General features: G+C 42.8%; 1 protein-coding gene and 1 long non-coding RNA gene across 3 annotated transcripts; one reads left to right on the top strand and one right to left on the bottom strand.

The window, feature by feature from the left end:
- Positions 1-1,483: 1,483 nt before the first annotated feature.
- On the bottom strand, positions 1,484-20,826 carry LOC310648826 (ras-related protein Rab-35-like; the record flags this gene model as incomplete). Of its 2 annotated transcripts, none has more annotated exons than XM_083376883.1 (6): positions 19,312-20,826; positions 7,354-7,404; positions 4,766-4,889; positions 3,804-3,928; positions 1,850-1,974; positions 1,484-1,722 (listed from the first exon to the last, which is right to left on the bottom strand). In XM_083376883.1, exons 1-6 carry the CDS (start codon positions 19,364-19,366, stop codon positions 1,594-1,596), a joined length of 609 nt encoding a protein of 202 aa, XP_083233009.1. In that variant the 5' UTR covers positions 19,367-20,826. The 2 variants fall into 2 exon arrangements, with proteins under 2 accessions (XP_083233009.1, XP_083233008.1); XM_083376882.1 differs by having other exon boundaries at positions 1,577-1,762.
- LOC310648570 lies at positions 15,168-17,368 on the top strand. Its single transcript, XR_014494109.1, has 3 exons — positions 15,168-15,221; positions 16,298-16,443; positions 17,310-17,368. It is a non-coding gene; the product is annotated as an uncharacterized lncRNA (long non-coding RNA).
- Positions 20,827-20,928: the final 102 nt, after the last annotated feature.

Below are 20,928 nucleotides of genomic sequence, written 5' to 3'. Positions count from 1 at the left end.
ATAATCTGATCTTATCTCTTCCATCCCCATAATGTACAGTATACCTGCAACTAAGTCCAATATATATTTTCTCTTTCAATAAGCAATCAGCGAATACTTCCTAGGACACTGTAATATACTTTTAAATAAGAGTTAAATGGGCATTCCAACCACTTCTTTTATACTTGATTGGCGCATATTTTTAATGTACATCAAAGCTGGAAGAATTTTAAGTGTTTTTTCTTGACTTTTTTGCTTCCGATAAAGAGAATTCAACACTTACACTGCCAAATGTTATTTGAGAAGAGTTGGCGTAATGATGAACTCTTCCTGTTGGTACCTAAGGAATGGGTGTTAACAGGCAAATAAAAGCAGAAGTGTTTTTATATCTAAATGTCTTTATTGAATAGTGGTATATCCTTAACAAGTCTGATGCCATTAGCAGTGGGTTAAAATGAGATGTTTTTAGTTGGGTGTATATAAAATAATTAATGAAGCAAATAAATTGTACAGAGGGCCCCAATGTTGAAAGGGGACAGTCTCTCTGTAATACCCAAAGGTTGGGAATCATAAGTTGGCAACTCATCAGCTGAATCCAGACATAATTTCATATTCCTATATTAAAATTTATGCCTCCATTTCTTACTTTGTTTCTGGAGGTAAACATGAATGACTGAATGGTACTCCAATTGTAGCTGCAAAGGTTACAAAGTCCTTTTTTCCAACCCACCACGTGGACAGTTGGCTATTTTCTCACCACATCTGGATTGAAGGACGGGGCTAATGGAAGTGATGGAAAACTCTCCAAATCCTAAGAGGAGAGCAACGTAGCTTGGTCCTAAACCATTCCTATTCAGAGCAAGGCTAAAGAGAGATGAGAAGGGGAAAAAAAACAACCCAATACTATCGGCTGGGAAAATTCTGAAATGTTTTGCTGGGTTTCTTCCGCTTCCTCCTATTATTATGTATGTAAACTGAGGCACAGCTACAGAGCCTGGAGGAGCTTGCCCCAAAATAATCGTAATGCCCACCACCTCCCTCAGCCTGCAGCATTCATGCCGTGAGTGGAATTGGAACATCGGTTGCATTCTGCAATTCCAGCAGCCAGCCATCAGACCAGAAGCGGAGAAATAAAATACAAATGAGCAGACATCACTGTAAGAGAAGAGGCGTTTTGTTTTTGTTTTTCAGTTGTGGGGAGAAGGGACAATTTCCTTGGGCTCGGCTACGCCCCACATCCTCTTTATTTTGATCACCTTAATAATTTGTTTTAGTAGACTTTTTTTTTTAACGCTGCTCGGTACTTCCCACCCCCTTTTTTGTAAGCACAACCTACACCGCCACCCCAACCTATCAGCAGGCAGGGAACGCAGTGCTTCAATTTGGCTTTCTATCCCCACAACGCAACTTCCCCAACGAAGGGGAACAGAAGAATTCCAGGGCTAGGAGGATTCATACTGGTTCTCCTGCCCCTCTGACCAAGATCCGGAAGCCCCATCCCCAACATCACATGAGCCACGATTATTATTATTTTTTTGCCCACCCAACTCCCCACAGTTCATCATTTCCCCCCCGCCCCTCCCAAAGAAAAGGGCATCTACAGGGGCTGTCCCTTCAGCAGCATTTCTTGACCGAAGGCTTCTTTTTCGGCTTGTTGATTTTGACAACCTCGTTCTGCTGTTGTCGCCGCGCCAGGTTTTCCTGTTTCGTTCGGAGCACCATGGTGGTAATGGCGTTGAACATCTATGGGTGGAATATACGAGGGGAAGGGAATTGGAACAATCTTAAATCAGGTTGTTGTTTTTCAGCCCAAAGCCCCAGCCGCCCCCTCTTGAAACACCGAAGGCCTCCTAACCAACTCTGCCTCTACCTCTTCAACGTTGAGGTTCTCCTTAGCGCTGGTTTCAAAAAGCCGCACTCCCATTTGCTCACTGAACCGCCGGGCATCAGCTGTCTCTACTTGCTTCCGTGACAGGTGCTCACATTTATTACCCACTGATTTGAGAGGATAGGAGAAGAGGCAAATTAGAGCAACGGCAACAATCCAAATCCTTTAATATACTATGGAATACATTCTGCACAAGTAGCAGATAATTCAGGCCTACTGTGTCTTCATTCTGAGCCTATCACAGTTTAAGACCAATTAGACTGTCTTTAAGCTATAGTCCTCTCTCTAATCTTGAGCAGCTCAACCTGGCTCCTTTTAATGATTTCTGCAGTGATTCTTTTTGTATGTGTGTAAAAGGATTTTGGCACAAAAAACACAGTTCAGTGGCATAGCATATGTTGTCCAAATAAATGCCCCAATTTCGATGTGTCCCATTTTAAAAGGCACTGGTAAGCAGATAATCTTAAATAGTACTTTTTCTGTCTGACACTTTGGAGAAAAGACTCTAAAGAAGGTAATTCTGTGAACTAATCGCTTAAGATGGAAGAGCGACTTGTTAAGAAATCTGCCTTTTCACTCTAGAGTGGCTGTGGTAACAAGCCATTCATAGTTTGGTTAAATGATTTGCAGACAGAGGGTTTTGGTTTGGCTTACCAGAGACCAATGCAGCAAAAAAAGCAAGAATTAACCCTAACTAAGGTCTCTCATTTTTTGCAATAGGCAAAGCCAAAATTCCATATTTATTTGGCCTTCTAATCCACAACAGATGACCAGTTAGTTCTTCATCTTTTGGATAAAGCAAGTAAATTCATGTGATTTTTAAAAAAACAACCTAGTTTTAATTTTATTTAGGACAATTTTCTACAAGCAATATATTCATCTTTGTTACATTTGAGTTTTTAGGGAAAGGTGAGATAAAAATATAATGAATTCATATCTTCTCTAGGAATCCCAGTCACTGGGTTTAGTTCTATGCCAATATCTTGGCTGAAATTTTATTTTACCCTTTTATAAACCCGCTGAGAGATTTTAATAGTTGGCAGTATTAGATAAAGAAAGAATTGTCCTGCAGTCAGCAAATCACAGTGCTTTTTTGTCATAAGCCATCGCTCATATCAAAGTGAAAGGCATGTGACAAATGTTCAGATGATTAGCTTTGGCCAAGCATTAGCTAGTGGATCCAGCAGCTTATCTTCAATCCTCAAAGACCCACTACAGTATCACCCTGCAAAGTATCTCAGTAAAATATTCTTCCTATCACTACAAACAATAGGCAGGGCCTACAGAAGCCCTAACTAACATAAGGATTGTGGGAGTTGTAGTTCTAACATAAAGTAGCTGGAACATTCCGTTGAGGAAGAACATACCAAGACAGGGTAGAATATTTTTCCCCAACCAAAAACTTGTTCAAATGGCCAAATCAGCGCTTCATAATCTGAAATGCAAGGAGAATGGAAACAATACTGCCTGTCCTGTTCCTAGGTGCAACCATAGCAACTCAAATAATTTCCTCAAATGCAATGCTACTATTGCAATAAATAAATGAAGACTCTATCAGGTTTCCGTAGCTAACCTTCAATGAGACATCTCTGGAGTTACGTTTGTTTCTAGAGCAACCAAGAAGAATTAAGCAATTGTAAACATGTGAACAGACATGTGAAGAGGCCGAAACCTCAATGCCCCTGAAGATAATTTTTCTAGTTTGGATATTCCTGAAATAAGAAAAATACCTCACAAGCAGGAACACCATGAAGTATTCACAATCTACTTCCTCTGCTTCCTCTGGTATGAATAAAAACTATTGGAGAAAATTTCATGCATTTTCTATTAGCCCGATCAGGGTTCAATGTAATGTGATAGAATTACAAGGACTCACAACCTCAGTTATTGAACTGAAAGATGAGGGGGAAGACAGGTCAGTAACAAAACCACTCACCCAAAATCTTGCACACATTGTCACAGTTTTGCCCAATCTCATGCAGCCAACGTTTGACATTAACGAAGGACTCGGCGTTTGTCACATCGTAAACAATGATGACACCATGGGTGTTGCGGTAATACCTGCACGAAAGAAAATAAACTTTGAACGGAGAAAATAATTCTCTTGTCTTTCTCCTTCCTTCAGCGAGAGGCTTCGAAGCAGTTCTGTAGCCGCACCAAGAGTTACATTTAGTTTAGCGATTAGCCCTGAGGTGTCCATAAAACCTCAGGAGGGATGACACCCCCCCCTCGACGTTAAAATAATAAAAAAAATAAAAATGGCTAGAATCCCACAACGTTGTCCAAGTACAGATAGTCCGCAACTTACAACAGTTCATTTAGTGATCATTCTAAATTACAACAGCACTGATGACTTATAACAGTTTTATAAGTTGCAGCATCCCCATGGTCATGTGATCAAAATTTGGATGCTTGGCAACTGACTCATATTTACGACGGTCGCAGTCATGTGATCACCTTTTGCGACCTTCTGACAAGCAAAGTCAATGGGGAAGCCAGATTCACCTAACAGCCGTGTAACTAACTTGACAACTGCAGTGATTCCTTTAACAACCGTGGCAAGAAAGGTCGTAAATTGGGGCAAAACTCAAAAAAATGTCTTGCTTAGCAACAGAAATTTTGGGCTCAGTTGTGGTCGTAAGTCGAGGACTGCCTGTATTCAACTTTTTAAAATAATTTCTCTTTCTGGATCAAAAATCTGGTAGCTTTTTAAGGAAGCACATTCGCACAATTTTTTGAACTTTTTATTTATTTTACCTTGCAAAATTGTAAATGCGGATCATCATGTGAAAAGGTTGCTTACTGCTGACTAGCTAATTAATACTCTCTCATAGGCCTCTCATCAATTTATCCCCACTCTTCAGTATTCAGGCCCTACTGTTCATGTCCTAGACTTACGTGGAGGTAATAGTTCTGAACCGTTCCTGTCCAGCTGTATCCCAGATCTGCAGCTTCACTCTTTCTCCATTAATCACTAGTGTCCGGATCTTGAAATCGACCCCAATTGTTGTGATATAGCTACCTGGAGAGACACAGGGACGAAAGAAGAAAGAATAAAAAGAAATCAGAAAACAGTAAAAAAAAGGCTTTTTGCTGCCCAAACCCAGAAATATTAAAGCTAAGTTTTATGAGACATTACTGCCAAATGGAAGCGTGATCCAATCTTGTTATTACTAAGGGGGGAAAAATAGGATTGTGAAGGGTCAGAAATTTCATTGTGACACACGAAAGATCAAAGACAGGTAGTTCTCAATTTATGACCTCAGTTGGGAGCTGAATTTCTGTTTCTAAAGCGAGGTGATTGTTAAAGAGAGTCGCACCCGATTTTTATCATCTTTTTTTTTCATAGTTAAGCGAGTCAGTGCAGTTGTTATGTAAATCATACAGTCATTACGCCAATCCATCTTCCCCCATTGACTTTACTTGTTAGAACAGGAGTCCTCAACCTTGGCAACTTTAAGACTTGTGAACTTCAACTCCCAGAACTCCTCAGCCAGCAAAGCTTTGCTGGCTGAGGAATTCTGGGATTTAAAGTTCAGAAGTCTTAAAAGTTGCCAAGGTTGAGGACCCATGTTAGAAGTCAGCTGGGAAAGTTGCAAATAGTGTTCACGTGATTCCAGGATGCTGCAGAAGGTCGTAAATACACCCGGATTGATAAGTACCCAAATTTTGATCATGTGGCCATTAGGATGTTGCGACAGTTGTAAGCATGAGGACTAGTTGTAAACTATTTTTCCCAGTGCCATTGTAACTCGGAATGGCCACTGAATGAATGGTTGTTAACCTGAGGACTACTGAGACCACTGAATAACTCAATGGGAAAAAAGAGATACAATAATTCTTAAAATTTGCAGGATTCTAATATCACTTATGGGCGCAACCTATCTCTAACAGGAAAAATACAGGAATTTTGCTCAAAATAAATGTAATAATAATAATAATAATAATAATAATAATAATAATAATAATAATAATAATAAGAAGAAGAAGAAGAAGAAGAAGAAGAAGAAGAAGAAGAAGAAGAAGAAGAAGAAGAAGAAGAAGAAGAAGAAGAAGAAGAAGAAGAAGAAGAAGAAGAAGTTGTTGTTGGAAGGGACCTTGGTGGTCATCTAGTCCAACCCCCTGCTAACGCAGGAAACCCTATACCATTTCAGACAAATGGCTGGCCAGTCTCTTCTTAAAAACTTCCAGTGTTGGAGCATTCACCACTTCTGGAGGCAGGTTGTTCCACTGGTTAATTGTTCTAACTGTCAGGAAGTTTCTCCTTAGTTCTAGGTTGCTTCTCTCCTTGACTAGTTTCCATCCGTTGCTTCTTGTCCTGCTTTCAGGTGCTTTGGAGAATAGCTTGACTCCCTCTTTCTTTGGGGCAGCCCCTGAGATATTGGAACACTGCTATCATGTCACCCCTCACCCTTCTCTTCGTTAAACTACACATACCCAATTCCAGCAACCATTCCCTATATGTTTTAGTCTCCAGTCCCCCAATCATCTTTGTTGCTCTTCTCTGTACTCTTTCTAGAGTCTCGACATCTTTTTTACATTGTGGTGACCAAAACTGGATGCAGTATTCCAGGTGTGGCCTTACCAAGGCATTGTAAAGTGGTATTAGTACTTCACGTGATCTTGATTCTATCCCTCTGTTAATGCAGCCTAGCACTGTGTTGGCTTTTTTGGCAGAGAGAATCAATAGAGTCTGGATTTTTGGCAGGTTTTTCCTGGTCATTTAATCAACAGTTTGGCCAACCGGCAAATTACATTACAATCTGACTTTGTACACTGAAAACTAGCCAAATAAAATGGAGAGAAGTAACTCAACCACGGCAGGAGGGAGGGACAAACGAGAAGGAATTTATTTTGAAAAGAATTCATGTTGCAATACTTTGCAAAGACATACAATCTTAAACCAGCAAGTATTCAATTACAGCATTCCCCTAGCAGGGAAACACAATCAGCACACAAACACGTTTAATTAGAGCAGATAGGAAAATCTGCTTTTTTATATAGCAAAACTGAATAAAACAACGCCGGCTAAATTAAACCCCCAATCCACAATTGGGCAATATCATTATTGTGACCAATTAAAATGCCACGAAGCAGGGAGGGAGCCTCTACATTCTTCGGAACAGACCTGAGAAAAATCTCTGGGAAACTCACACGCTTGTTTGTGGAATTTCGGCTCCTCCTAATTGCCCATTTGGACAGTGTGATTTTTTTTGCATTTCACAGACCAGCGCAGCTATCCTGCTTTTTTTTTTCTTTTCTTTTCTTTTTTTTCCTTTTTTTTCTTTTGCATCTTTGCATTAAAATAGTCTTCTCTAGTTGCAACGTTGCAACTGCTTTTAAAAATGAGATGTTAAAGCCAAAAATCCATCTTATCCAAAGATGCTTGACCTGGACTGGGCTGGACTCATATTGCAGCGGTGCACAGCAAGAATCAGGACTCCCAACCCATCCAATGATCATTGATACAGGAGGCAGTTCCTTACCTGAGAAGGTGTTATCTGCAAAGCGGAGCAGAAGGCTACTTTTGCCAACCCCTGGAAAGGAAACAAAAGGGAACAAATCACACAAACGCAAAATGAGAGATTAATCCTCCCCATCATTTCTTAAACAGCCTCTGGTGCTACAGACGGCCCTCAGCAAAGCCGCTGAGAAGCTTCCCGCCCAAAGCAAACAACCTTGGAGTATTTATTCAAAAAGGGCCACTCCTGTCTCAACCTATTGTGCCCTACTACAAGGAGAAGAAGGAGGGGGGAAAACCACAGGATTGGAAGAGAAGCTTGTACAGCTTTGGGGGGAGAACCATCAGAGATTGTAGATTATCTTCCATGCAGTGGATGTGAACTCTCAGGCAGTGGTGAGAACATAGGATAAATAATAACTAGATCAGTGTGATGCTGAGTAGTCACAAAACTTTGCTTCTAAACAGGAAGTTGAAAGGTTACGAGCAGGAAGGCACACCTCGATACTCTGGCTTAAAGTAATCGAGACACCTAACAAGGGTGGCACCACAGATGTCACGGGACACAAATCCGCTCTGGCAACTTCTGAGGTCACCTGTTGACATAACCCTGGAAATCAACTTCTCCAGTTCTTCTCCTTTCCTTCCTCACAGCTTCTTGAACCAGACCCCTTCCTGCGAAGGTGCAGAGTATACATACAACTGCATCTCCAGTCTCTAAAGCTGCAGTGGGAGATAAGCCAAGACTGAGTTCCGCAGCGCAAGCTTTCTTGGCTGATCTTGGCTGCGTGCTAGGCCGTCTCTTTCTCTCTCCCTCTCCCACACATGCAGCATATACACACTGACGGAAATCTGTTTTTCTTCCCAGATTTCACAAACCAGCTAGGTCCCATTGTGTGCCAGCTGATTTCCTTTGGTTCCTGTAGGAGCCTCTTGGCTCTCCACGTCATTCAATATGACGTTCAACCGAACTGCAATTTTAGCACACTTTTACTCTACATATATATTACCCTTGGTTATTGGTTTGTTGACAAACTAGAATTGGCTGAGTGCATCCCACACACTAAAGGCAGAGAGGTCCAACCTTGGCAACTCTAAGACTTGTGGACTTGCAGCTCCCAGAATTCTGGCTGGGGAATTCTGGGAGTTGAAGTTCACAAATCTTAAAAAGTTGCCAAGGTTGGATACCCTTGCACTAATGCAAAAATCAGCTGAGTTCATGTAACATGCTAAAGCAAACCAAACTCAGCATATTCTATAGGCACTGTGTGAATCACATCTTCCTTGAGCTATGTAGAGCCTGGCTACTTATTACACAGATTTCTTTTCAGGGAATGCATATCAAGACAACCTCCACATCTGAGCATGGCTGTTCTCTTTAATTATTCTGTCCTAAGATGGCTTGGGCTTTTCACATAATGTAGTTAGCAGGTAATCTATTTTGTAAAGTAACTCAAGATGCAGACGGGTTTCTACAGGCGAAAGTTCTAGACTTCATCACCGAAAATGGCCACAGACAGAAGAGGGGAAAAAACAAAACTGGAAGAGAATATGCTAGAATACATTGAGCTAGTCAAACTGATGAAGGCCACCCATGAAATCTAATTCTCCTCCTAGCGCTGAATTTAGCAGGAATGCCACCAGGAAAGAGGCCAAAATACAGCTACTGAGCCACAAGAGAGAAGAAATATCAAGCAGACTCAGGGGAAACGAAATGTTTGCAGAAGAACAAACTTCTAAGAGAAGAAAGGGGGTGAAGAAGCAACCCTCTCAAATGGCTTAATGAAGATGGGAGTAAGCTGAAAGGCCACGGAATGCAAAGAATTTGCTAGAGGCATACAGAAAACAAAATTAAGAAAATAGTCAAGGAATGGAGTCTCTAGAACAAGGGCAAGGCTGCCTGGCTGGCTGGAAAGTTGACCTAACGTTCCATTCTGCAACACTGGGATAATTTAAGTTTCAGAAGGACTCTCCAGTTAAAATGAAAAAGGGTCACAGCAGCTGTTCTCCATCTACCCCATCTCTGTTATCTTCCTGACATGTTAATTTTTTGAAGAGACTTGGTGGTGGGATAGCTGGGAAATAATAAGTAGAGGAAAAGAGCTTGCAGCTGTATGACCCTCTTCTAACCCTCTCTGTTCCTCTCCAAGGAAGCCTTCTGAAGAAACGTCAACACATAACAGGAAAGGAATCTGTGGAGTTTGTATCCCACAATGTAAGATAGCTGCATGTATATACGTGCAACTTCTCTATTTTTACAGTACATGACATAACCAGGCACAGAAAAGCTTCACAGAATGCCCCAAAACCAGGCTACTGGGTTAAACACACCCAAGGAAACCAAGATTCCTAAACAAAACAAAAACAAACAAAAAAAAACAAGCCAAGCCTTCATTTTAACTAGCTTCATTGTTTGAGCACTCCTATCCACAAAGCTGTGCTAAGGTGGTGTACAAAATTCTCTTCTTTGACACTAGTATGACACAGTACCTACTAGAAAGAAGAAAATGGAAGTAATTAGGTTATCTCAAGTTTCAGGGTTTATTACACCTGGGATTCCTGCTTATGTATGAAGGCCATCACTGGATTGTTTTTCATGTAACATATAGCCTTGCCTCACAAGGGATGAAAGGAGATATACCCCAAGGAGAGTTTTCTCCAAAGAGATGCTTGGGTTTCAACTTTATTTTTTCTCGATTTCAGCCACTTTCAGATGGTTGGACTTCAATGTCCTATCTCAAGCAATGGTGTGGCTCACTGGTGGATTCTGGGAGTTGAAGTCCATTCACCTGAAGCGAAAACAGGTTGAAAAGGCTGTGGTAAGCGGCTGGCCACCACAATGGATGAAGACATTGGTTAACAAGATTTCTACAACTATCGTTCCACCATGAGGGATAAAAATGTTTCTGAAAATCTGGCACAGGTATTCCTTGATGTACAATCACAATTTCTATTCTTAAGCAAGACAGAAGAAGTGAGTTTTGCCCCATTTTACAACCTTTCCTGCTACAGTTGTTAAGTGAATCACTGCAGTTAGCTAATAATAACAGTTGTTAAGTGAATCTGGCTTCCGCATTGACTCTACTTGTCAGAAGGTTGCAAAAGGTGAACACATGACCTAAGTGTGAAAAATGATTATTAATCACTATTTTCAATGCTGTTATACCTTCACTAAAAATGGTTGTTAACTTGAGGACTACCTGTAGTTACCCACAATTCTAAGCCAAGATTTAGTGGGAGGTTTTTTCCCCCCTACAAATCCTAGATCACTAATCTATATGGAAACTAGTTCCCAAAATTGTCATCTCAGGAACAGTAACAAAAGACAGACTATCCAAGGCCTATCAGTTACTTGTCTCTTCTGCCAGGGGTAGGCAACCTTGGTTCTTTTATGACTCGTGGACTTCAACTCCCAGAATTCCTGAGCCATCCATGCTGAGGAGAAATGGAGAGGTTTCCATGCTGAGCCATGCTGGCTCAGGAATTCTGGGAGTTGAAGTCCACGAGTCATAAAAGAGCCAAGGTTGCCTATCCCTGGCCTAGCCAAACCAGATCTTAGAATTGGGTTGAAAGGGTTGAAAGGGATCTTGGAGGTCTTCTAATCTAACCCCCTGCTGGAGCAGGAGATCTTATACCATTCCAGACAAGTGGCCGTCCAATCTCTTCTTGAAAACCTCCAGCGATGGAACATCCATAACTTCAGGAGGCAAGCTGTCCACCGATTAATTTTCTTACTGTCAGGAAATTTCTCTTTAGTTCCAGGTTGGATCCATTTTTGATAATTCTCCATCCACTACTTCTTGTCCTGCCCTCTAAGTGCTTTGGACAATAGATTGAGCCCCTCTTCTCTGTGACAGCTTTTCAACTCCTGGAAGACAGTTTTCATGTCACCCTAGTCCTTCTCTTCATTAAACTAGACCAGGGGTACGTAACCTTGGCTCTTTTATGACTCATGGACTTCAACTTCCAGAATTCCTGAGTCAGCTATGCTATGCTGACTCAGGAATTCTGGGAGTTGAAGTCCATGAGTCATAAAAGAGCCAAGGTTGCCTACCCCTGGACTAGACATATCCAGTTCCCTTAACTGTTCCTTGTACAGTTTAGCCTCCCAGATCCTTGATCATCTTTGATGCTCTGATGATGATCATGATTTGTGACATATTTTTTTTGCTGGTTTCTTTTGTTTCTGACAAAAATAGCACCCATTTAGGAGAATGGATTTGGACTTATGGCAAACATGATTCACTTAACAAGTGTCATGAAAAGAGTTGTAAAATTGGCTTCAGTTACCCGGAGCCTCAATGTATGACCATCAGGAGTTTCGACCAAAATTCCAGTCCCAATTGTGGTCGTAAGTTGAAGACTTACCCTTTCCTGCATCTGCTATAATGTCTCTGAATCTTTAAAATATGGGGCCCAGAAAGGAACAACACTGAATTATGTATCAGTGAAGAATACACTGATCCAGGGATGATGCTTTTATTCAAAATATCTTGATAAGTAGATAGCTGACTAACATCTAGAGCTGAATACCACCTAGTAGTAGTGACCAATGCAAAACTCTGTAGTTCCTTTTTTTTTGCAGTCTTCTCTCTCTGCTGACTCATATACAGTTTGCAGTCACCAACTGTTTTGAGATCTTTTCCACAAATCCTCTTATCGATCCTCTATCTCCCATCTTATAATTGTGCATTTTATTTTGGTTTCCTGAGGGAAGAGTCTTGCATTGGCCACTACTAGATGTTATTCAGCTCTAGATGTTATTCAGCTGATCTACTTATCAAGATACTTTGAATTGCAGTGATTGTTTTCCAGAACAGGAGCTGTCCCACTCATATTTTTCCAACTGAAAATTTAGCAAGCCTTTCTCCCACCTTTTCACCCAAATAATTGAACCAACGTGGAAGCGTACAAAAGGATCGAGCCTTGCTGCCACCCCACTTCAGATTTCACTCTAGCTTTAACAACTAAGTTTTGAATTAGCAAAACAACAGATTTGGAAGGGACCTTGGAGGTCTTCTAGTCCAACCTCCTGCTCAAGCAGAAAACTCTATACCATTTCAGACCAATGGTTGTCTGATCTCTTCTGGAAAACCTCCAGTGATGTAGAACCCAAAACTGTCGTGGCCCCATCAGAGCCCGGTTCAGAGGAGGAGGAGGAGGAGCTGGAACCGGGACCATCTCACAGGGATGGCACGTCTCCCTTGGCATGTTTGGGGAGGCCAGAGGTTGAGGACGTTGCTGTCCCAGTCTCCTCAGGCACTGGGGGAGGTGGTTGACCAGACAGAGCGCTGCTTGCCTTCCCAGACACGGGAGGATCGGCTGCTGACAGGCAGTGGTGCTGATAGGCAGCAGATCTCCTCTGATGAGGAAGGGCTGCCTCCTCCACCAATTCAAGGTCACGGAGAGCGGAGGTAAGCCCAGAGAAGGGCTGCAAAGCTACTCGGGAGAAGGTTGCCCCATCCCTCCTCACAAGGAACACCTGGAGTGGAATGACTTTGGGAGAAGCGGTGAGGTGTTAGTCTTTGCCAGGAACAATTGTTAGCTTTGGATTCTACTCCCCCAGCTTTGAAGGCAAGGCCTTTTCACCTTGCTTCGAGGACTGCTTTTCGTCTTTGCTTGAAGGATTGCCATTTGTTTTGCCCTAGCCTTGTGGACTGTTTTTGCCCTTTGCTTTGCTTTACCTTCAGAACTGCCTTTGCCTTGTCTTTTGCCCTGAGGGCTGCCATTTGTCTTATGCCTGGACTTTGCCTTGTGGACTTTGCTGGTCATATGTGGGTTGTTGTTTGGGGGATTGAGGATTGACTGCCTTTAGGGTAGCATGGGATGGAGCCTTACTGGTCGTTGGAGGGCAGTTTGTAGAACACACCTTAAGTACAACAAAGGACTCTAAAGGCCTGCCTCGCCTTGATCACCTGGGTCATAACAGAACTTCCAGAGGCAAGCTTGTTGTTAGTTGCGAAGTCGTGTCCGACCCATCGCGACCCCATGGACAACGTTCCTCCAGGCCTTCCTGTCCTCTACCATCTTCTGGAGTCCATTTAGGCTCACGCCTACTGCTTCAGTGACTCCATCCAGCCACCTCATTCTCTGTCGTACCCTTCTTCTCTTGCCCTCAGCCTTTCCCTGCATTAGGCTCTTCTCCAGTGAGTCCTTCCTTCTCATTAGGCGGCCAAAGTATTTTTTTTTAATCCCATTTATATCTCGCCCTTTCTCCAAAGACTCAGGGCGGCTTACAATTTAAGCACAAACCAATGTGCTTAGCAATAGCCTTCATTCTATGTATATGCCTGCTTATTAGGGCTTTCACCATCACCCCCAAGCGGCATTATTACAAAGTCAGCTTATTGCCCCCAACAATCTGGGTCCTCATTTGAGTTTCAACTTCAGGATCTGGCCTTCTAAAGAGCAGTCAGGGTTGATCTCCTCTAGGACTGACTGGTTTGATCGCCTTGCAGTCCAAGGGACTCGCAGGAGTCTTCTCCAGCACCATAGTTCAAAGGTTTCAATTCTTTGGCGCTCAGCCTTTCTTATGGTCCAGCTTTCACAGCCATACATTGCAACTGGGAAGACCATAGCCTTGACTATATGCACTCTTGTTGGCAGGGTAATGTCTCTGCTTTTTAGTGTGCTGTCTAGATTTGCCATGGCTTTCCTCCCCAGGAGCAAGCGTCTTTTAATTTCCCCATGGACAGTACCAAAAGAGGCAAGCTATTCCAAGTAAAGTTAATTGTTCTGTCAAGAAATTTCTCCTTATTTTTAGATTGGTTCTCTCCTTGATTAGTTTCCATCCATTGCTTCTTGTCCTGCTTTCAGGCACTTTGGAGAATAGCTTGACTCCCTCTTCTTTGTGGCAGCCCCTGAGATATTGGAACACTGCTATCATGTCACCCCTCACCCTTCTCTTCATTAGACTAGACCAAGGGTAGGCAACCTTGGCTCTTTTATGACTTGTGGACTTCAACTCCCAGAATTCCTGAGCCAGAATGGATCAGCATGGAAACGTCTCCATTTCTCCTCAGCATGGCTGGCTCAGGAATTCTCGGAGCTGAAGTCCACGAGTCATAAAAGAGCCAAGGTTGCCTACCCCTGGACTAGACGTTCCCAATTTCAGCAACCGTTCCTTATATGTTTTAGCCTCCAGCCTCCTAATCATCTTTGTTGCTCTTCCCTGCACTCATTCTAGAGTCTCAACATCTTTTTTATATCATGGTGTCCAAAACTGAACTGTTTTCTTAGACCCACTTAGGAAATATCCCCTCCAGCCCATGTTTAAAGTTCTAAATATCTGCCCTCTTTCAGACTCTTTCAATGGCCTTCACATGGAGCGGACCAATTTTCCACACTGATTAGCACAATGACATAATTATGCAAACAACGAAAACTGATGCCGATGACCCAATTTACATTCTTCCCATAATGATTTGATTATGTGAATTATCACATGAATAGAAGACACCCCCCCCGCCCCCATCTGCCAATGAATACATTTTAATAAACGTTAACCTGTTTCTGCCCCCGAATACTTCTTAGCCAGTCCCTCTGATTTAGCGTGCCTATTTGTACTAAGGGCCATGACTACGTGACAGGCATCTAAATCCTAAAATCTGCTGTAAATCAGACAAGTCTTGGAGCAACCTGATCCAAGCAGATCCCAGGAAAACCACCAACCTGAAATGTGATCACCAAAGATCAACAGCCTTTTTTGCACCAGCCTTTTACCATGCCAATCTATCCATCAATCATTTCATCAACTTTTCTCTCTTCTGCAGCCAGCATCTACTTTCAACTGTTGGAGATTTCATTTGTATTTCTACTGTATCATGAATCAATTTCTTCATGAATAAAGGCAAATATACGTGTCCCGGGATAATACTGCAGGATCAAATTTGGGTCAGTAAACGGGACCAGAGGTTTATTTTTTCGAGCTTTCAGACTTATGGTGGAGTCCATCCTCAGGGAACTTCTCTCTAGCAGAATGTGTGCTTTGGGTTATTCTATGTGTAGTATTTATGTAGTGCCTGGTTGTGTGTGGCTTTTTAGTTATTGATTGGATGTTGATGGGAGAATATTAAGTCATTGGCTGTTGTTTCCATATGCTGCCAAAGGCTCTTAAATAACTGATAACCTGGTGGTAAATCAGTACTCATATTGATTGACAAGGAGCCCGTTTCCCAGGCTTCAATCATTTCCCTGGCTATTTTTGTCCCTGCTCAGCCAACAATCTTAGTAGCTGCAAAATTGATTGAAATGATTGCCAGGTTGGAGCAAACCGATTCTTGAATACACTGAAATATGCATGAACTCATACCAAGATTGCTGCTTCTACTAATCTTACTTTGATCCACATCAAAATCAGCTTTATCAAGAGTAGAAAGCAAACAGAGGAAGCCATTAAAACTTCCCAAAATCCTAAAGTGAGAAGATAAGCCACATCACTTGCAAAGGGCCTAAAGAGAAAGCAAGGCGCTGAAATCTTCATCTCTCTGGGCTTTCTGACTGGAGAGAGAAGCTAAGATCATGTGGGGGGCCTTTTCAAAAAGAATATAATAACAAAGGAAGAGTAATCCATTTCTGCCACAGTTCTGTTTGCAACACCCCCGTGACAATTCAGTGGAAAAGATTTCTGGACGATTGTACTACTGCTAGCGCTCAACTTACAACCACAATTGTTTCCAGAATTTCTGTTGTAAGCAAGGCAATTGTTATGGGAGTCGTGCCCACTTCTACATTTTTTGCCTCAGCTGTTAAACGAATCGCTGCAGTTAAGTGAATCGTGCAGTTGTTAAGCAAATCCAGCTTCCTCCATTGATTTTGGTTGTCCAAAGTTGGCTGAGAGTGTTACAAATGGTGATTACATGGCTCTGGAATGCTGCAACTGTCATAAATATATGTTAATTGCCAGGATTTTGATCATGTGGCCATGGGGATACTGTAAGGGCAATGACTGATCGTCTTTTTTTCCCCAGTGTTGTTGAATGGTCACTAAACAAATAATTGTAACACAATGGCTACTTGTGCTAGCAATGGAAGAACAGGTCAGCCTCAACTGGACAAGTCTGCCTCAACCAGTCTTCACTTCCACTTCTTGGTTTTGTCATGAGTCAGCTGGAAGGTAAAGTTCCCACCTCATTCTCATTCTCAAATTTTCCCAAGCAGCTGTGTGAGGTCAGCAGTTTGTGGCAGACCACAATGTGTCTACAAACTGCAATACCATCTGTATGAATCATTCATCCTAAACTGAGGAATTCCACATCCACGTTAATATCTCCGATTTCACAGCAGGTGCACCCCAGCGAATCCCCCAGTTCTCTCTGCTGGCGGCCCCCACCTTCAGCAGGAAGCCAAGCTTTTAAGCTATGGCCAAAGAACACTAGAGCTCAAAATGCAGCCTGGGAAACGAAAGATGGGACTCAACCAGATGAGTTGAATGGAAACAGTTTTGCCCCAACATAGGCAATCTGTTGCTTTCCAGATGTTTTCTATTATAAATCCATCTCTGGATTTGGCCAAGCTGGCTGAGGCCGGCGAGGGACAAAATCTAAGATATTCTGGAAGGCCCCAAATCACCTGCCTGATTTCTTTAATTTCTAACTTTCTTTAAAGAGCTGAAAAGACTATGTAAATAAAGCAACACTACAATCCTGTACATCGGGGGGGGGGTAGCCAACCTGCAGCCCAGACTGCATGCAGCCCTGGACAGCTAGTAATGTGGCCCCCACAAGATCTTAAACTTTTAATATTATTTATAAGGCCCTGTGTCCAGCTGTGTCTAACTCAAGGGGGTGGTGCTCATTTCTGTTTCTCAGGCAACAGAGTCAGCGTTGTCCGAAGATGCTTCCATGATCATGTGGCCAACAAGACTATACGTCGAAGTGCACAGAGCACTGTCAGCTTTCCACCGAAGTGGTGCCTATTTATCTATTTGCATCTTTAACTGCTGAGCCATCTTATTAACTGTATCATATATTTTATATGCAGTCCAAAAGAATTCCTCTTCACTTAATGCGGCCCAGGCAAGGCAAAAGGTTGGATACGCCTGCGGTATGTGATTAAAAGTTAATATCTTTTGAGTAAATTCAGCTTACCCTTAGGTAAAGAGCTACAGGATTATAACAGGATGTGAAACATATGGCCATTGAGAAAGGGCTGTTATAATCGGGTGAAAATCAAAAAGCCCATCCTGCTTAATCTTAATTTTCCATCCCGCTACTCCACCCACATTTTTTTTTGCTATTCAGTTTTTTAATGTCATCCTTAAATGTTAATAATGCATCAATAGCTTTTATGTGTACATTTGTGCTTTGCTTTAAGATAACTACCCAGGAAATGACCTATATATTCAATAAATGCAGGAAATAGTATTATAAACAATTTGAGGAATGATAAGCAGCCATTCTCAGTTTCAGATGCACTTGAACTTCAACTCCCAGAATTCAAAGTCAGTCTGGCTGTGTAGTCCCAGCATGCCGGGAGTCCATCCACTTGGAGATGGTAGGTCAACAATCTCAAGACAATAAAAAACATAGGAAGAAAACTACCAAGATTGTTCCCTCATCACTAAAGCCAAATGAAAACATTCCAGGGTTGAGAAAACCAGAGCTCAAAGGATGCTGGAAGCTCTACAATTTGAATTAAGTCTTGAAGAAAACCGTTAATATGTCATTAAAATAAAATTCAGCCTTTCACTTATTTAATGGATCTTTCTGTAAGTCAGTGGAGTCTGTAATGCAGTGTTTAACTATGGTAACTTGAAGATGTTTGGACTCCCAGAATTCCATGCAAGGAGGGGAATTCTGGGAATTGAAGTCCAGACATCTTAAAAGTTGCTAAGGTTGGGAAACACTACTATAGAGAATTAGAGTATCTGAAAAGTAGTGAAGAACAAGAAGAGAGGTAGAATTAAGGAGGAAATCATTGGTCCAATGATTTCCTCTCAGAGTTGTGTGGTTTTTTATTCTGCCCAGAGATATTTGCAGAAATAAAAGTGAGGCAGAAAGGGTGGGGAAGAACAAAAGAACAAAAATAAAGGACAGGTAAGAAGGAGATTATATATGGAGGGAGGGACACATTCAGCCCATCCCAAGTGCTCACAATGAACTGGAGGAAGAAAATGGAAGACTGACATAAAAGTCTACGAAGGCAGAAAAATTGGAAAGAACCAGGCTAAGTGTTCAGAATGAAAATGGCAGAGTAACAGATAAGTCTAGCATGAAAAGTGCTAGGAAGATCTGAAAATGTGCAAAAAAGACAGCAAAACGGTTGAAATAATGTTTGGAGGGGGAGGGGGAACGAGCAAGAGGCAGTTTAGTATAGTGGTTAAGATGCTGGCCTAGAAATCAAGAGAATGTGAGTTCTAGTCCTACCTCAGGCACTTGACTTAAGGTGACTTTGGGCCAATCATTTTCTCTCAGCCCAGCCTACTTCCCAGGGTTGTTGTTGTGGGGAAAACAAGCAGAAAAAAGAGAACAGGTGTTTCTCGACTTACAGCCACAATTGAACCCAAATTTTCTGTTGCTAAGTAAAACATTCGTTAAGTTGCCCCATCTTACTACCTTTCTTGCCACAGTTGTTAAGTGAATCACTGCACTTGTTAAGTTGTTAAGCGAATCTGGCTTCCCGATTGACTCTGCTTCTCAAAAGGTCACAAAAGGGGAATCACATGACCCCAGGACAGTGGAACAGTCACAGATATGAGTCAGTTGCCAAAGCGTCTGAATTTCGATCACCTGACCATGAGGATGCCGCAGTGGTCATAAGTGTGAAAAACGGTCGTGCCACTTTTTTCAGTGTGCTGTTGTAACTTCGGACTGTCACTAAACGAACTGTTGTAAGTCAAGGACTACCTGTATTATGTATGTTCTCTGCCTTGAGTTACTTATCAAGTTCTAAAGGCAGGATAAAAAAAAATCTAATAAATACGGAAGGACAGCGTTAGATAAGATTGAAGATGGAATGACAAGGAAACAACAAGCATTCTTACCCGAATCTCCGATGATAAGCAATTTAAACAAGTGGTCATAATCCTTGGCAGCCATTCACAGTGTTGGGTCAGCTTCCGTCACTGCTTTTATCTAACACTCAGTTCCTCCCGGGAGAGCTTTTTCTCTCAGCCCCTCAGGATCCAGTGGGAAATCAGTTTGGCCTCACAGCCCCATCACAGCTTCCCAAGGCCAAACAGGGTCCAAAGATTGCCCACAATTTCCAAGAAGGGGAACTGAGTCAATCCACGAGGATTCACCGTCTTTTCCTCCAAAGAGTTACCGTAAAGAACATGGAAACGTTTGTAACTTAGCCTCAGCTGGGAAGATGTCAAAACTTTTTTTTTTCCTCCCCCTTCCAAACGTTTTCCTTCCCTTGAGGTCAAATGACAGAGGAACACAGCCCAGTTTGTGTGTCCAAAAGCACTTTTTTCTTCTGCCAAACAACTGTAGGATGTGCGCTGATTGTTCTGGAGTTTTGTCCTCTAATACCGGAATCACGGTTTACTAAAATCTTGGCTTCGCTTGTCATGGGAAGAAGGGAAACAGACAGAAATGGTTAAGTGTTTCTGAGCCAATTGGGGGTTGGGGGGATTTTTCCCAAATTCCTGGCTTACCAAAAAGCCGCCCAGTGTAGAAAATATTGTAACAGAACAACAACAAAAAAAAGGAAAAGGAAAAGGCAGGAAGAAACGTGTGTCTTCTTCTTCTTCAGTCTTTTAATCCCAGCTTTTAAAAGAGAACAAGATTCAACTCCCTCGAGCAATAATCCTGACTGGTTAAAAAACGAAAGCAGGACACAAAAGGTAGCTCTTGTTTAAAGCCTATCCAGAAAAGGGGTAGCAAGGAGGCGACAATTTAGACCTCCATTCCAAAAAAAAAAAAAAGATCTGCTTGGCTCCGGAAAACAAACGCCCAGCAATATCGAAAGGAGTGCAAGCAGCAGCAGCAGCATCAGAGAAAAAAAACCACTTGCCGTGATGATGAAGATGATGATGATGACGATCCGATCGGCTTCTTTTTTTTTTGTAAGGAGAAACGGAGGAGGAGGAGAAATCAGCACACCCGATCGAGGTTGGAAGGAAGCAGGTTGGGAGTTTCCCACGAAGGGTTTGGCCAAGAGGAAGGATGGCAAAGTTTCCCCAAGTGCCCGGCCTTCTCGTGTTTTTCCAAGAAAAGAAGCCAGGAGAAGGGGGAAAAAAGGCCAAAGGGAAGGAGCAGGAAAGACGCCGCCGCCGCGCAGGAATCAATGAAGGAGGCGAGGAGAGCCGGGCGCAAGGCGGCCTGCAGGAAGAAGCATTGCGACGGGAGCCAAGGAGCTCGACGCTGAATCAGCTGCCAGCCCAGGCGGGTCTCCCGCGGTTGGCGGCGGCGGCGGCTGCCTTCCCTCCTCGTCCCCTTGCCGGACGCTGCTCTGGCCGGGATCAGATGACCGACAGGTCCCCGCAGCCCGCGGCTTCCTGCCTCTCCCTTCCGACGGCCGCGGCTTCCCCGCTGGAACGCCGAAGCAGCGTTCGAACCAGGCGGAGGGAGAGCGAGGGGCGGAGCCCGCCTTGTAATGGGCGGCGCCTGTCCTATAATGGGCGGCGCTTAGCGACGGCGGCCCGGGGCTGGGCGGG

Source organism: Vipera ursinii, assembly GCF_947247035.1.
Source record: "Vipera ursinii genome assembly, chromosome: Z".
Classification (NCBI taxonomy): domain Eukaryota; kingdom Metazoa; phylum Chordata; class Lepidosauria; order Squamata; family Viperidae; genus Vipera; species Vipera ursinii.
This window is presented reverse-complemented; position numbering and strand designations above follow the sequence as displayed.